Source organism: Exserohilum turcica (genome assembly GCF_000359705.1).
Source record: "Exserohilum turcica Et28A unplaced genomic scaffold SETTUscaffold_15, whole genome shotgun sequence".
NCBI lineage: Eukaryota > Fungi > Ascomycota > Dothideomycetes > Pleosporales > Pleosporaceae > Exserohilum > Exserohilum turcicum.
The window spans coordinates 25607-40149 of NW_007359970.1; the positions used below are offsets into that span (position 1 = coordinate 25607).

Sequence of the window (14543 nt, forward strand, 5' to 3'; positions counted from 1 at the left end):
CGTGGGTTCTGCTAAAAGTGCCTAATGCTACTCCCTTTGAATGATAAACACTTTACCTTTGTCTTCATCTCGCACTTCAGTCTTACCTTTAATCTTACAAGGTCAATTTTACCCAACGCATGAAATTGACTTACATTATTATACAACACATACTGTACATTTTACTTCTAGTCATTCTTCGTATACATATGCATCCATCTATTCATACAGTACACATTCACCCACTACCTACCCTCCTTCTCCTCCTTCCCCCGCTTCGGCCCAACAAGATTACAAAGAGCCCCGCCATTCACAGCAATGACCCTCCAGCCCTCAGGCACCAATCCACCAAACTCCTCGCTACCTTGATCTGATGCACTAGCCTTCCAGATCTTGCCCGTTTCCTTGCAAAACCACTCCTTTCCCTCTTGCGTATTGAACAACTCCGCCAGCAAAAAGCCCGCCACGGCTCTATTATCCTTGGGGTTGATTGAAGCAGGGAGTTTGGGGATTTCGGCTTCGAATTTGCGCTTGCCGTCGACTTGGACTACACAGTTACGCGTGGTGGTGAGTAGCGGGATAATGGCGTGGTCTGCGTGAGGAAAGCCTGTGGCGAAGATGGATGAGATGCTGTTTCCTTTGTTCTCCTCTGGAGACTCGGTGCATGTGTTCAGAAGGTGCCATGCTTCCTCTGCTACACCCGGAGCGATAGGTGCGAGCATACGTATGAGGTGTGCAATCGAGTGCCATTTCAAGTAAGGTGTAAGACTAGAGGCGTGAGGCGTGTCCCAGATTGTGTTTGTGAGCGTCATCAGATCGCTGATGATGGTGTTGAGTGAGTACGTCTGAGAATAGGATTCTGTGACACTGGCGATGGTCTGTTGGGTTTTGATCCATAGTTTGGCCTCGTCGGGCTTTAGTACGGAAATCAGCGTCTCGCGTGAGGCGGTCTCTGCATTTTCCATCCCAGAGAGCTTCTGCAGGATTACGAGCAGATTGTCGTCAATGTTGACGGGTACTGTGAACTTTTCTACCTCATCATCAGGTAACCAGGGAGCAGATGATAACTTTACAACCCGTTGCAGCCACCTTTGTACACCAGTGATCTTCTTCTCGTCGTATTCTAGCACATCGCTCACGGGTGCTTGGAAGAGCATGTGCGCACGCGTGGCGTCTGCGCCATACTTGGCAATTGTAGCGCCTGGATCGACGCCGTTGTACTTGCTCTTGGACATTTTTTCATAGCTGACATTTGGCACTTGGCCAGTGGCTTTGATAAGAGGCTTGGAAGGGGTTGTCAGGTCGACTTCATCCGGTCGTAGGAAGCGGCCGTTCTCGGGGTCAGTAAAAGTCTCTCCATGCACCATACCCTGGGTGATGAGGCGGGTAAATGGCTCACCATGTGCCAAGTAGCCTTTTGGCCATGTCGGGGTTGTAGCCAGGAATTTCGAAATGAAACGAGCGTACAGGAGATGCAGAATGGCGTGTTCCACACCACCGACATACAAATCCACTGGCATACCACTGTTGGCCTTGACTGGGTCTACCAGCATATCGGGGTTCTTGGGATCGAGGAATCTAAAAAAGTACCATGATGAGTCCATAAAGGTGTCCATGGTATCTGTCTCGCGTTCGGCTGCGGAGCCGCATTTCGGGCAAGTGGTCTTTTTCCAAGTTTCGTCTTCTTCCAATGGGTTTCCTCTGCGGCCGGCGAAGAAGCTATCGGGCAAGTTTGGTAGCTCGACCGGAAGATCTTTGTCGGGAACAGGCACAGCACCGCATGAATCGCAATGAATAATAGGGATGGGGGTGCCCCAGTAGCGTTGACGGCTAATAAGCCAATCGCGGAGTCGCCAGTTTGCTGTGATCAAAGCTGGTTTCCCAGTGTTGACTATAGCTTGCACGACCTCAGCAGCAGCTTGCTTGGAGGCCATGCCACCAAAACGCTCAATGTCGGCAGCAACGAACCCTTTTTCGGTTATGGGCTCATCTTTGCCGCTTCGGGGTAGAAGCGGAAGTGGGAGAGCATTCTTCTTGGTGGACACAACCACTCGGATCGGCTCATCTCCAGCGTTGGCTCGCCAGAATGCGTGGTCTCGCATATCGTGACCAGGCACACCCATCACGGCGCCAGAACCATAATCGTTCAAGACATAGGGTGCCACGTAGACGGGGACAGAAGGTCCGGTGCAGCCCCGTACATGGGCCAATGGATTCCTTGCCACAATGCCCCGAAGTAGGAACCCTTCTTTGGTGTCAGGAGGCAAATCTTTTGCTTGTTCCATGAACGCGCGAAGCGACTCGTCCTCGATAGCTAGTTGCTGTACGACAGGATGACGCAGTGACAAAGCAATGTACTGGACTCCAAACAAGGTGTCTGCCCTGGTTGTAAATACGTCTACTGGCTCAAAACGCATGGAACTGCCTGTTGATGCAATGTCAAACCACAGCGTGGCGCCTTCCGACTTGCCGATCCAGTTTTTCTGCATGGCAAGCACCTTTTCAGGCCATCTGTCGTGCTTTGCAAGAACTTGCAAGTCTTTCAAGAGCGGTTCCTGGAATTCTTTAATCTTCAGGAACCATTGCTTGAGCATGACCTTGTCGACCTTGGCACCAGAGCGCCAGGAGCAGCCGTTGGCGTCTACTTGTTCGTTGGCGAGAACAGTCTTGTCGACAGGGTCGTAGTTCACAAGGGACTCGGCTTGGTAGGCGAGTCCGGATTGATGCAGCATAAGGAAGATGCGCTGAGTGTGCTTGTAGAAGGCAGGGTCGCATGTTCGTATTTCCTATGTAGAGATGGATCAGCTCCTGTGCTGCCTGCCTGGGAGATGTTGCATACAGCGTCCCAGTCCCAACGGCCGCCCATTTCCTTCATCTGCGCCTTCATGGCCTCGATGTTTTGCAGCGTCCACTTCTCAGGATGCACGCCTCGCTCAATGGCAGCATTCTCGGCGGGCAGACCAAAGGCGTCCCATCCAATGGGGTGCAGAACCCTGTAGCCCTGCATGTGCTTGAATCTGGCCAGCACATCGGAGATGGTGTAGACTCGAAGATGGCCAAGGTGGAGGGTGCCCGAGGGATATGGAAACATGGGCAGCACATATGCGCTGCCGCGGTCAGACGTCCGCAACGTGTGCCATTGGGAGGCCAGCTCGTCCCAGCGCGGCTGCCATTTGGCCGTCAGCGACTCTACGCGCACGGCGTCAGCCCTGGCCTTTCTGCTGCTCAGCGTGCTCGCCCATTGCGAAGCTATACGTCCATGGTGTTGTAGGGCGGGGCGATGGCGGAGAGCGCGCCGCCAGCATGGAGATGGCAAAAGTCGGCCTCGCATGACCTGTCAGCTTAGCGAGCACTTGGGCATTTCGTAGCGGTGCCCAAAAGGATGCGCGGGTGCTTTCGCGCTAAATGGGCGTGGGCGTGGCATGGCATGGCGTGGCATGGGTGAAGGTGCTCCCGCATTTTTTTTGGGACGCCATCGCCCAAACCGGCCTAGAGCGCCCGGAAGCTAGTCCCAATCCCATGACGGCATGAGGAGCCCGTTTGGTTTCAACCCGCCCTTCGAAGCTTCACCATCCATACACGGCAGCTTTGCAGCCTAGACAAAGGGGTGCTGGATACTGCCCCTGGGCGCTGCTTTGCTTTTGGCCCGCTCTCTGCTCCCCATGGCTAGCACGTAGACGTGCCGCATCTACGCTGTCTCTCCCACCCTCCCTTGCACCATGGCCGGCCGCTACTCCAACCTGCCACCGCCGCCCACTCGCGACTCTCTGGAACTGGCGTCGCTCGCCTCGTCCTCGCACGCCTCGCCCCGGTCCTCCCACGAATCGTCGACCTCGGGCGCTCCCTCGTCGCGCAGGCTGTCGTTCGACGAAGAGGATCCCCTGTCCGAATTGAACCCGGCCGGCCGCGACTCCAGCAGGCCGCGCCACAATCGCTCGTACAGCGTCTCTTCGGCCTTTGACTTTGCGCCCAACCTCTTTCCCCTCTCAAGCACGGCCCAGGGCTACACGGCACTCGGCGCGCCTGCAAACCCGGCCCTCGACCCGACCAATGCGCTCAATGGCGGCTCGCTCGAGAGAAACAAAAGCCTGACGTATCTCAATGGCCTGTCGCTGGTAGTCGGCCTGATAATAGGAAGCGGCATCTTCTCATCCCCCTCGCAGGTCAACAAGAACGCAGGATCGCCTGGCGCGTCGCTGCTCGTCTGGCTGGTCGCGGGAATCTTGGCGTGGACGGGCGCGGCGAGCTATGCTGAGCTTGGAGGGGCTATTCCGCTGAATGGCGGCGCCCAGGTCTACCTGTCGAAAATTTTTGGCGAGTGGGCGGGCTTCCTCTTCACATGGTGCGCCGTTGTAGTGCTGAAGCCCGGCTCGGCAGCCATCATCGCAATCATCTTTGGCGAGTATCTCGTGCGCGCTGTAATTGGAGCCGAGGCCGTAGACGCGAGCACATGGTTGAACAAGGGCGTGGCGCTCGTGGGGCTGGTCGTTGTCACGTTGCTCAACTGTGTCTCCACAAAGCTGGGCACGCGAAGCGCCGATGTCTTCATGTTCTTGAAATTCTTCGCACTCCTGGGAGTGACCGTCATTGGCATTGTTGTCGCAGCAACAGGTCTGTCGTACAAGGGCAAGGCCAATGATGACTGGAAGCACCACGGCTGGTTTGCAGACACGAGCGAAAACGTCAGTAACTGGGCTGTTGCGCTGTACGCTGGGCTGTGGGCATTCGACGGCTGGGATAATGTATGTCCAGCATTACGTGTCAGCTTGCATTCACTAACATCCGCAGGTCAACTACGTCACAGCTGAGTTCAAGAACCCAACCCGCGACCTCCCTCGTGTAATCCACACGTCCCTCCCGCTCGTCATACTCTGCTACATTCTTGCCAACATATCCTACTTTCTTGTCCTTCCCAGCTCCGTCATCGAGTCGTCTAATACCGTCGCCGTGGCCTTTGGATCCCAAGTGTTTGGCCCCATTGGCGCCTTCATTCTCGCCTTGTTCGTCTCTGGCTCATGTTTTGGCGCACTCAACGCAACGACATTTACATCTGGCCGACTTGTGTACGCTGCAGGCAAGGAAGGCTATCTTCCCTCTCTGTTCGGAAACATTGGACTTGGGAAGAATCACCGCGCGATTAGACTGCATAGCCTCAATGCAAGCCAGGGAAAGAGCAAAATATCCCGCAGACTAGTGAATTGGTTTGCAGACCAAGATGCGGGCTTTTTCTTCACTCCCATATCTGCCATGCTGCTCAACGCCTTCCTTACTGCCATTTACATCCTGGTTGGCTCTTTCGACACTCTAGTCACATTTTACGGCGTTGCAGGGTATGCCTTTTACTTTCAGACTGTCCTGGGGTTAATTATCCTACGAGTCCGTGAACCCGACCTGGAAAGACCGTACAAGACGTGGATCACCACACCCAAGTAAGTAGCCGCCAGGACAAGCCAAGGCAAAGGGCGACAAGCTACGTCTGCGAGTGAATTGTGAGAATTGGATGCGATGCGCTGCGATGAATAACTAGCTGCGAGTGCGGTTTATGAAACAAGTAACTCCGTTGTTGGGGGAAGGGGGGGGGGAGGGGAGTGCCTCCTACATAGCATACCTGGCATGGTGTGGTGCGGGAGTGGTCTTTGCTTGGACGCCTCCCATAAGTGTATGTATGTATGAAGTATGTGTGTGTGTGGAAAGCAGCCAACGAACGATACAAGGGGAGGGGATATCCACAGCCAAGGGAAGTTTTCAGGTTACTTTTTCTTTGCTTCCCTCTCCTTTTGGCGGGGATTAGGGGGGTAGGCGCGGGTGTGGGCATGGAGCGCGGGCCGAATGAGTGGGGTTGGTGGTGAAACGGGGGAGGATGGGGGGTGTGTGTGGGTAAGTGGGTGGGATAGGCATGAGGGGAAAGGGAAAGTGGCTGGCTGGCTGGTTGGCGCGTCGGCCACTCGGTGAATATAGTGGGTGCGTGAGCGGAGGGTGGGACGGATGTGCGGTGCCTGAAGAAGGCGGCGGGAGGCGGAAGATGGATACGGAGGTCCGGTGATGCAGTGTCTGGGGTGAGGGCTTGGGCTGGGGGGCTGGAGGTTTGAAGGGGGATGGAGATTGTGGAAGAGAGAGAGAAAGAGAGCGAGAGAGGCAGAGAGAAAAAAAAATGAGAGAGAGAGGAGAGAAAGAGGTAGGACCATTGCTCGTTTCTTCATTTTTCTACATGGATATAAACAACACATTGATAGAAGGGTAATAGAAAAAAAATAGAAGCTCACTGCTAGGCGTGAACTGTGACAATGCATGACACACATTTCCAAATCGTCATCATCATCATTAGTGTTTCCTCCACCGTTGCCAAAACTTCCAGCCTATCTTCTCGTTGTCGTCATCCGGCATTCGGAACTTCTTGTGTTCTGTTGCTCTGCGTCTGCCGACCCATGCAAACCATATTACCAGCCCTACAACCATAAAAGCCACGACTAGGAGGGTCTGAATGGGCTCAGCAAAGACTGCCCTGCTGAGTAAGAAAAGACTGACGCAGCAGAAGATGATACCCTGTTTTTATCCTAGCCCTACGTAATCTCCATCTCTATCTATTTCACTCACCCACACACACACACACTGCACTATGTACCTCACAGCCCTTTTCCTCGGTCGAAACTAACCAGAGGAATTGAAAACGCATATTTCGTTGAGGGAAGGGAGGGGGGGGGAAGGGGGATAGAGTACCTTGGCATTGCTTATGCTTCTTGCTTTAAGCAGCCGTGGGATTGTTTTACTGGGTTTTCTTTATTTTTTGTTTCTGGGTTGGTAGGGCAGCAGGGGCGGGTTGGTGCGCGGAACGGAGGGCACGAGGGTGGATGGATGGACGGATGGTTGGAGGGGTGAAGGGAGGGTTGAAGGTACGTACGTATATCGGAAAAAGAAGGTGAAGAAGATGGACGTGCGTGCGTGTGTGCGCATGTATGTACTACGTAGCTAAACCCATACTTACGTACATCCATCTCCTTTTCCCCCCTCCATCGCCCAACCTCCCTCCGCCCTTCCATCCACAAAGCGAAAGAGAGAAAAAGAAAAATACACACACACAGTATCCTATGCTACTACCCTCAGTCCCCCCCCTCCCAACCTCAACCTCCCAGGCGCGTCCATGGCAAAAGAGGCGCTGCTGATCAGTGGGGAGAGGGTTTCCAGTTTAGCCTTGGGACCATGTATACCACGTTAATGCGCTGCCATTGCCATGCCATGCCTTGGGGCGGGGGATGTGGCCACCACGCGCCAGCACACACACACACACACATGCACACGCACAGTTATCTGTTAACCCCTTGTATCCCCGTCCTAGCGCCCTGTTGTGCTTAGCCGCTCATGCGCTGGATGGCAAAATGAGAGGCTATGTATGGGGTGTTGGCGCGTAGGTTTGGCCTCCGTGGGGAAAAAGTCAAGTTGACTTGTGTGTGTATGGGGTGCAGCAAGGCAAGATAAGGGATGTAAAACGGGCCGTGGCCGTTGGGATATTCTAGGCTTTTTTCCCCCAAAATGAAGGTTGAATCCGGGGAGGGGTTTTCGTCACTGCTGTTTCTGCGGCTTCCTGTCTCTCTCTCTCTCTCTCTTTGGGGGGCGCAGGAAGGGCGCAGGGTTGCGGGTTGCGGGTTTAATCCGGGTGAGAGGGGGAGAGGGAGAGGGAGAAAGAGACTTGGTACACCCTGTTGGTGTACTTGCCTTGCTTGCTCTTACTGGACACAGGTTCTGGGGTTGTACCCTTTTTTACACAGGTACAGTAGGGACAGTAAGTCTGATTCATATGGTCAGGTATTCTTTTTTTTCGAAAAAAAGACAAGTATGGCGATATGAAGACGATTTGTTCAATGCATTCTCTTCTATTCTTTGTTTTTTCTTGCTTTGTTGTGGCTATGCAAAAGATTGTGCAATGTTTTGCTGTTGAAACGAAAAGAAATTGAAACTGCCATGGGCTACGACAATGTGCGCCCTTTACAGTCTGTTGTTGGTATTCTTCTTCTTGTACTTCTTCCTCTTCCTCTGTGGTCTGATATTAATAAGCTCATGCAAAGAGCCAAAATATGGATTGTGCAAAAAAAAAAATGAGACGTGTAGAAAAGTAGTATATTGAGGGGTGGCAAAGAAGAGACGCTGCGTATAAGGAGCGGACGTGCTGTGCCCATCCGTATATAATAATAGGATAAGGGGAGGAGGATAGTGCGCAGCACTAGGAGTCGTAAAGGAATGTGTCGTGAGCGGACGTAACGGGGTAGGGCCAAGTGTCTGTACCAGAGCCAACTTATCCTGCAAGGACACCACGCATACACAAAAGTCCAGCCGTGAGGTATGTGCCTGGTCTGTGCGAGACGCTGTGTCGCATAACATTTGACATGGTGCAACATGAAACCGAAGCCGTAACGCCTGTGGGGGGGTTTGCCTAGGCACACGCAAGGTGCCTCAGCTCACCACCTGTCCTGGGCATCGCGAAAAAAACGTGAAAGAAACCAAAACCTGCACACACCCTTGTAATTGTACAGCGGCTTGTCGCCAATTCCGGTCTAGACATGGAAAGGAAAACGCTCCTCATGTTTCATGCAGAGCTCAGGCCGAAACACTCAGATCCAGCCCTTGGATGGGGGATTTCGTTGCATTGTGCCTGCGCCAAGGGGGATACGTGCTGTGGGCGATGGAGCACTGCCGCCGCTGTGTATCCGTGTGAGTGAGTTGGCCGATGCAGGTGTACTTGGTCGTGATCCCGTGGGTGTGATGGGGTTCATGCGAAGCCCGCTCATGACAGAAGGTGAGGCAAGCGCCGTGTGCGTGAGAGGCGCCGACCGGAGTGGAGAGCTTGTTTGTTGAAATGGAGAGGGGGGAAACGCCTTGTCGTGTTGAACCTTGGTATAACCACCCGAGTAGGCTACGGGAGCGAGGGGGGAGATCGGTCTCTGATTTGGGCTCTCTGCTCCAGTGTGCATTGGTAGATTGCCGTGTGAAAGAGGTTGAGGAATGGTAGTAGGGCTGATCATGTCGTCGAATGGTGATGCATCTGTCCTCGGAGGCCCTTGAATGGGGAGGAACATGGACGTTTCACTCGTGTCGGTGCCGTTTCGTTGTAGTGGTTGAATATCGCGTTCTGCTCGAGTGCACTTGGCTGCTGCAAGAGTAGCAGGCGCGACCGAGAAGCGGAGGCCGATCTGGACAGTTGCGCTGCTATCAGTGCTCTTCATGCGTTGATGGCGCTCAACAAAGGGCAACATTGGCTTGGTGAGGAATTCGAACGCATCACTGACGTTGGTAACGGACCCTCGTCGTGTAAAGCGCCTGAGAGCGAGCTTGGAGACCGAATCTTGTGTAGCATTCGGATCGTAGACGGTCGCTGGAAGGCGTGGTACCTCTTCGGCTCGGGTGGGAAACAACGAGTAGCTTTGATTGCGTTCATTCGCGTAACGTGGGGTATCTTTCTCTGGCACCGGGGGCAAAGGCCAGTCAGTGGGGTCGATTGAAGCTCCTGACCTGGCTGTTGATGGTGTCAAAGCCCGCTCTGGACGTTCAAAGTAACTGGGGTCGATGTCATGGAGATGCTTTTCGGGCCCAACATCAATCAGACCTTGGCGGCTATCCAGACGCTGTGTTGTCTGTAGCGCCATTGGTCCGCTAATTTGCATTTCCAAGTCGCTGGGGCCGAAGAATCGAATCCTGGGTCGTCTTTGCGAGGGGGGAGCTTTCAGCTCGTCGATAGGACGGATGACCATGCGTGTTGCGTTTGTACGGAGGAAGAGGTGGAAGAAGGTGATGACCATGCCAGAGGAGAAGAGGGAGATTTCTGCGATTCGGGAAGCTGCCAATGCCATCATGAATTCTCTTCGTCGAGACTGAACTTCGACAGGAATCACGAGAGCCTATCAATGTTAGATAAGATAGACGCCAGAGAGCAGAACTAACTCACATAGATCAAGGTAGCTACTAACAGGAAGTAGGTCATACGTGAAGCCGAGATGCGCTCATTGTGGTCCAGGTCTGGTGTTCTCATCAATTGATAGCTTATTAGGGCGGCCACAATCAACAAGGAAGCAACGAGCACAGAAAGAATAATCAGCATCAGAAGATCGTATCGCATAGGAAACCAGATCAAGCTGCCAAAGCATACATTGGACATTGGCCAGGCAACAGTCGGTATCCATGTGAGTAGCATCATGAAGGATACGATGGCGATGCAGACTGTCGTATTCCACTTGCCGCGCGGAGCAAAGCGTTCCGCTTGAAGCGCTCTAATAAGCATCTCGATACCAAAAACCAACGTGATGTATCCCATCAAGAAGATGGCTGTGGTCGTCAGACACTGCCTAGGCGGAGCGGGCAAGAGACAACATACCGGGAAATGTGACCATTGCTAGACCTCGGCAGTTGGTGGAGAATATACCCTGAAGGGTAGTGCTCTGCACAGACACGAAGACAATCTGTTGTAGGACGGCGCCAAAGGCCAAGGCTAGTGGGAAGGTCTCGGCGGGGTGAACATTATGAAGTGCATTAAATCTCCTGTACGGCTGTTAGTCGTCATGTGTATTTCCTAGCGCGCTGTACTGACTTCTTCCTGGTTAGGACCTGGAGAGCTGCTGCTCGTCGTGCGTCCGAAAGAATCCGATGGACTGACAACAAGGCCAAGGCAAGACTAAAGGCCCCGAGGGTCAGATGCGTCGTGCGGAGCGTCTGGACTTGCTGCAGTTGCAGTGAAGCAATCAAGGACCGGGTCGTGTTGGATTGCGTCCATGGAACTTGTCGAACCGCTGAGCTATTCAGGGTCAAGTTGAAGTGCGACCGGGCGTCAAGCTGGGCGTAGTGATGCGACCATGATCCCATCTTGCCAGCTCGGGTTACAACAGGTGTAGAAGGAAAAGGGTTGTCTCGCTGGTAACCAGCAGCGGCTAAAGAAAGGAAATCGACTAGGTATACATGGAGACTGTTGGACTGACGTCGTTAACGAAAGAGAAACCAGCTCGGTGCAAAGAAAGTAACTGCCTAAGCCTGCCAGCAGCGCAACGAAAGAAGGAGAAAGAGCGTGAGCATTAGACGTCAGGGACAAGAGACGGGACTGAGACTCCAAACGGTATATGACAAAACCACTGGGCGGTACCAGCAGCGCACGGTTTCGGGGCAGCCGTCCTCAGGCGTCTGTTCGGACCCTCTCTGGTAGGACCCGCATTGGCAATGGCTGATTCTTCTCATCTTACAGGTCACATCTTCCCGCGCGCGCTCGCGCTCGCAGAGGTGGGGTTTCACCCTCATGCGAGCCACGTGTGCTAGGGAGCCATGGAAGCGGATGCAGCGAGACCCGTACACGCCGTGTGGCCCCTGGTCCTCGTCGGTCCGCCACCCAAGGGAAGGGCCCTGGTGGAGCTGGTGGCTGCGCTCTGGTCTCTGTCTCTGTCTCTGCGGCCGTCATGGCCCGGCTGCTCGTCTGTGGGCGAACGAGACGTCATGGCAGTCTGACGTTGCCGTCATGGCCGTCCCCCGCAGTATCAGTACACGGGGCCAGCGGCCATTGTGGATGCCGTGGTGCAATGGTGTCGGCGGTCAGCAGCGGCGGTTCCTGTCCATGGCACGTTGTGTTTTGACGCCGACATCTATAATTGGCCTGCTGGAGAGAACCCTTTGCTGGAGCCAGTGTCTGTCTGGAGGCGCTGGGGCGGGCGATAGGGCCAGAGGCGGGCGTGGTGGTGAGGTTGTGGTGGCCAGGCTAAGGTTCTGATGCTTGCTGGGTTTAGGCAGTGCCGCAGATCCTCGCTTGTGCCCCCATCCGAGACAAAAAGAACTGCAGAACCCCGGTCGGCTTAACGGTCGCCGGGACAGGCCTGCGCCCGCATGACACGGTGCGCAGCGAGCATGTCCAGCCAAAACCGAGAAGCAATCCACGAACAGAACGGCGTGCGTGGGATGGGCCCAGTCGCCACGCCGCCCCAACATGGCTTGCTCTACACCATGGCTGCAAAACATTCGACACCCTAAGATTGCAGGATGCGGGAGAACTCTCCCCTTCCTGGGTGAACGAGTCTGGTGGAGCATCGAGATTCCCATCCTGACGTCCACTATGACGGACCCCTGCACGCCACTCGAGGCCGCGAAGGTGAAGGGGAGCTGAGGGCGATGCCCAAACTTGAACCGACTGGTCTTGGGACCAGGACTCCGGCGTCTGGTTGTCAGAAACGGTCGCACATGCTTCAGCGTCAGTGCAGCCACTGGCCATCTTGCCATCTACTCGCCGTTCCGTTCAAGAGCAGCAGCACCAGCACCAGCACCAGCACCATCGCCATCACTCAGCTCTGTTCATCACTGCGACAGAAAACACCTTAGCACAGCCACCCTCTTCCTACACCTTGGACAAGGACGCCACCCAAAGCAATGTGAGAATGGCGATCGACGCGCCACTGTGGGACAGAAAAAGAAAGCGCATCAACTGCAGGGAGGAGGCTAGTCTTGGCATAACCAACGGCGATATTTGGACACGATCAAAGCGCTAGCCCAAATGTCACGGGAGCCAACAGAAGCTTACGCGAATGTGGCGTAGAAGCGTGCCTCAGGTAAATCTCCGATTATGCATTCGATAGTCTAGATGGTTACGAGGGGGTCTGGTGGTGGCTGTATGTAGTCATGGTAAACCGGGATAACCAGGAGGGATAATGGATTGGATATGTACGTTGCAGCATATCAGTGGCTGTTGAATGACACCAATGCCACACAGAGGTACTGCTGGGAAATGAGGGCTTTTCCTACTGCATAGTAATATCTAAACTCTTTTTTTTGTTCATGTAATCTCGCGCAACCTCTTTGCTTATGTCGACTTTGCGTACTCTTCAAGATATGAAACGAGCAGCTTTGCGCCGTCTAGCGTCACTGCATTGTCTGGAGCACAAGTCATGTTAGCCTGAGTCATGAAGGCAGTACTGTGCTGGGCCCAATTCCGGTACGAGGATACCCGACCGTACGGGGATACGGGCAGTGCAGGGAATCGTGCTCCCGCACAACCGCTGACGGATGCATGGCCGGCATTGCCATGAATGACACGACAACCATGGAGACCACTTACAGTTGCTGGCACGAATTCCACCGACGCTCCGATGGCCCTTCAACCCTAGCAAGCCCTTCTTTTCTGCGCCTGCAAGGAAAGCCTTTTCCTTGTCCTCAGCCCCGCCGTGGACTCGAAAGCAAATGTTCATCCTGCTGCGTGCTGACTTGTCTGGAACGACTTGATAGATGTCTGGATACCTGTCAAGGATCTCGTAGATGAGCCGGGCCTTTTCGTTGGAAATGTCTTCCTGGCCACCGATACGCTTCGCGCCGTAGGTGGTGACGAGTCCAGACATGACTTGACCCGCAACCCACACGTCAAAAATGGGCAGGGTGTTGTAGAGTGAGTTATTTTTCGCAATGGTAGGATAGTCGAGCACAATGGGGCCCACGGCCAAGTTCAGCTCCCTCAACAGGTCCGCTGAAGCCGGTGTCGAGTGAGGCGGAAGGAGTGACTTCCGCATGATGACAATAGCGATGCCAGTATTGCCAATGTTCTTTTGCGCGCCACCAAAGATGACTGCGTACTTGCGCACGTCGACCCTTCGGGAAATAAAGTTGGACGACATGTCGGCACAGACCAGAGGCGCGTCGTCGCCTTGGAGGCTCTGCGGGAAGTCGGGAAACTCGACTCCATCGACGGTCTCGTTGTCACAGAAGTAGACAAATGCAGGCCCGCCGGCGGACCGCGGCGTGAGGCTCCACTGGTCCTCTGGGGGGATCTTGCCGAACTTGCCATTGTTGGCCTTGCGCGCATCGGCGGCCACGTTGACATGGTTGGCTCCTACGAGGCGAGCAGCTTCTTGCGACGCCTTGAGCGACCATGAGCCCGTGACGAGGTAGTCGAGCTTGAGCTCTCCATCCACAACCTTGCGGAGCCTCTTGAGCACCTCGTCCTTGTCGTCGCCCACGTCGTGGGCAATTTTGGCGCGCTGCTTCTCGACCCAGATGGACACGAGATTGTACACGGTCGCGCTGAACTCGCCACTGCCGCCGCTCTGGAGGAAGAGGATCTCGTAGTCGTCGGGGATTTCCAGCAGCTCGGCCAAGGCCTTCTTGGTGTCTGCGAGGATCTCGTTGGCCTCGGGCGAGCGATGCGAGATCTCGCAGAGCCCAATGCCCTTGTCGCGGTAGTTGAGCAGTGCCTGCGAGGCTCTTTCGAGCACAGTGGTGGGGAGCGGGGCGGGGCCAGCACCAAAGTAGGTGACGTCGGAGCGGTTGACCATTTCGGCGGCCAGGGCAGTTGGGGCGTTAATGGCGGCGTGGGCTGGGCGTGTGTTGTTGCAGTGTGTCGAGCAGAGAGGGGGCGCGGTTTGTTTGTATACTTACTGTAAGTGATGTTGATGATGATATAAAAGTCTGGTCCCGGATCGTGTCATGTGCGAGATGACTCCAAAGCCCGCCCGCCCGCGCATCCGATCTCGGGCTCGCCGTCAAGCTGGCCGCTGGAGCGACTTGCACGCCATGCGCATGTGCATGGCAGCGACTCGGTCTCTCCCGTTACATTGCTGGCG

At 54.6% G+C, this 14543-nt stretch overlaps 4 protein-coding genes across 4 annotated transcripts; 1 reads left to right on the plus strand and 3 right to left on the minus strand.

Annotated features, from left to right (window-relative positions):
- Positions 1-224: 224 nt before the first annotated feature.
- On the minus strand, positions 225-3091 carry SETTUDRAFT_176459 (uncharacterized protein; the record flags this gene model as incomplete). The annotated part of the gene is made up of 2 exons (XM_008025602.1): positions 2819-3091; positions 225-2765 (listed from the first exon to the last, which is right to left on the minus strand). The coding sequence occupies exons 1-2, from the start codon at positions 3068-3070 to the stop codon at positions 225-227; spliced, it is 2793 nt and encodes a 930-aa protein (XP_008023793.1). The 5' UTR covers positions 3071-3091.
- A 500-nt stretch (positions 3092-3591) lies between these two features.
- SETTUDRAFT_148825 (uncharacterized protein) lies at positions 3592-5412 on the plus strand (the record flags this gene model as incomplete). The annotated part of the gene is made up of 2 exons (XM_008025603.1): positions 3592-4721; positions 4768-5412. Exons 1-2 carry the CDS (start codon positions 3699-3701, stop codon positions 5410-5412), a joined length of 1668 nt encoding a protein of 555 aa, XP_008023794.1. The 5' UTR covers positions 3592-3698.
- Positions 5413-8582: 3170 nt separating this feature from the next.
- On the minus strand, positions 8583-10824 carry SETTUDRAFT_38401 (uncharacterized protein; the record flags this gene model as incomplete). Its single annotated transcript, XM_008025541.1, has 4 exons — positions 8583-9866; positions 9914-10290; positions 10340-10503; positions 10553-10824. The coding sequence occupies 4 exons, from the start codon at positions 10822-10824 to the stop codon at positions 8583-8585; spliced, it is 2097 nt and encodes a 698-aa protein (XP_008023732.1).
- Positions 10825-12589: 1765 nt separating this feature from the next.
- On the minus strand, positions 12590-14313 carry SETTUDRAFT_168288 (uncharacterized protein). The gene is made up of 2 exons (XM_008025604.1): positions 13049-14313; positions 12590-12864 (listed from the first exon to the last, which is right to left on the minus strand). The coding sequence occupies exons 1-2, from the start codon at positions 14253-14255 to the stop codon at positions 12794-12796; spliced, it is 1278 nt and encodes a 425-aa protein (XP_008023795.1). The 5' UTR covers positions 14256-14313; the 3' UTR covers positions 12590-12793.
- Positions 14314-14543: the final 230 nt, after the last annotated feature.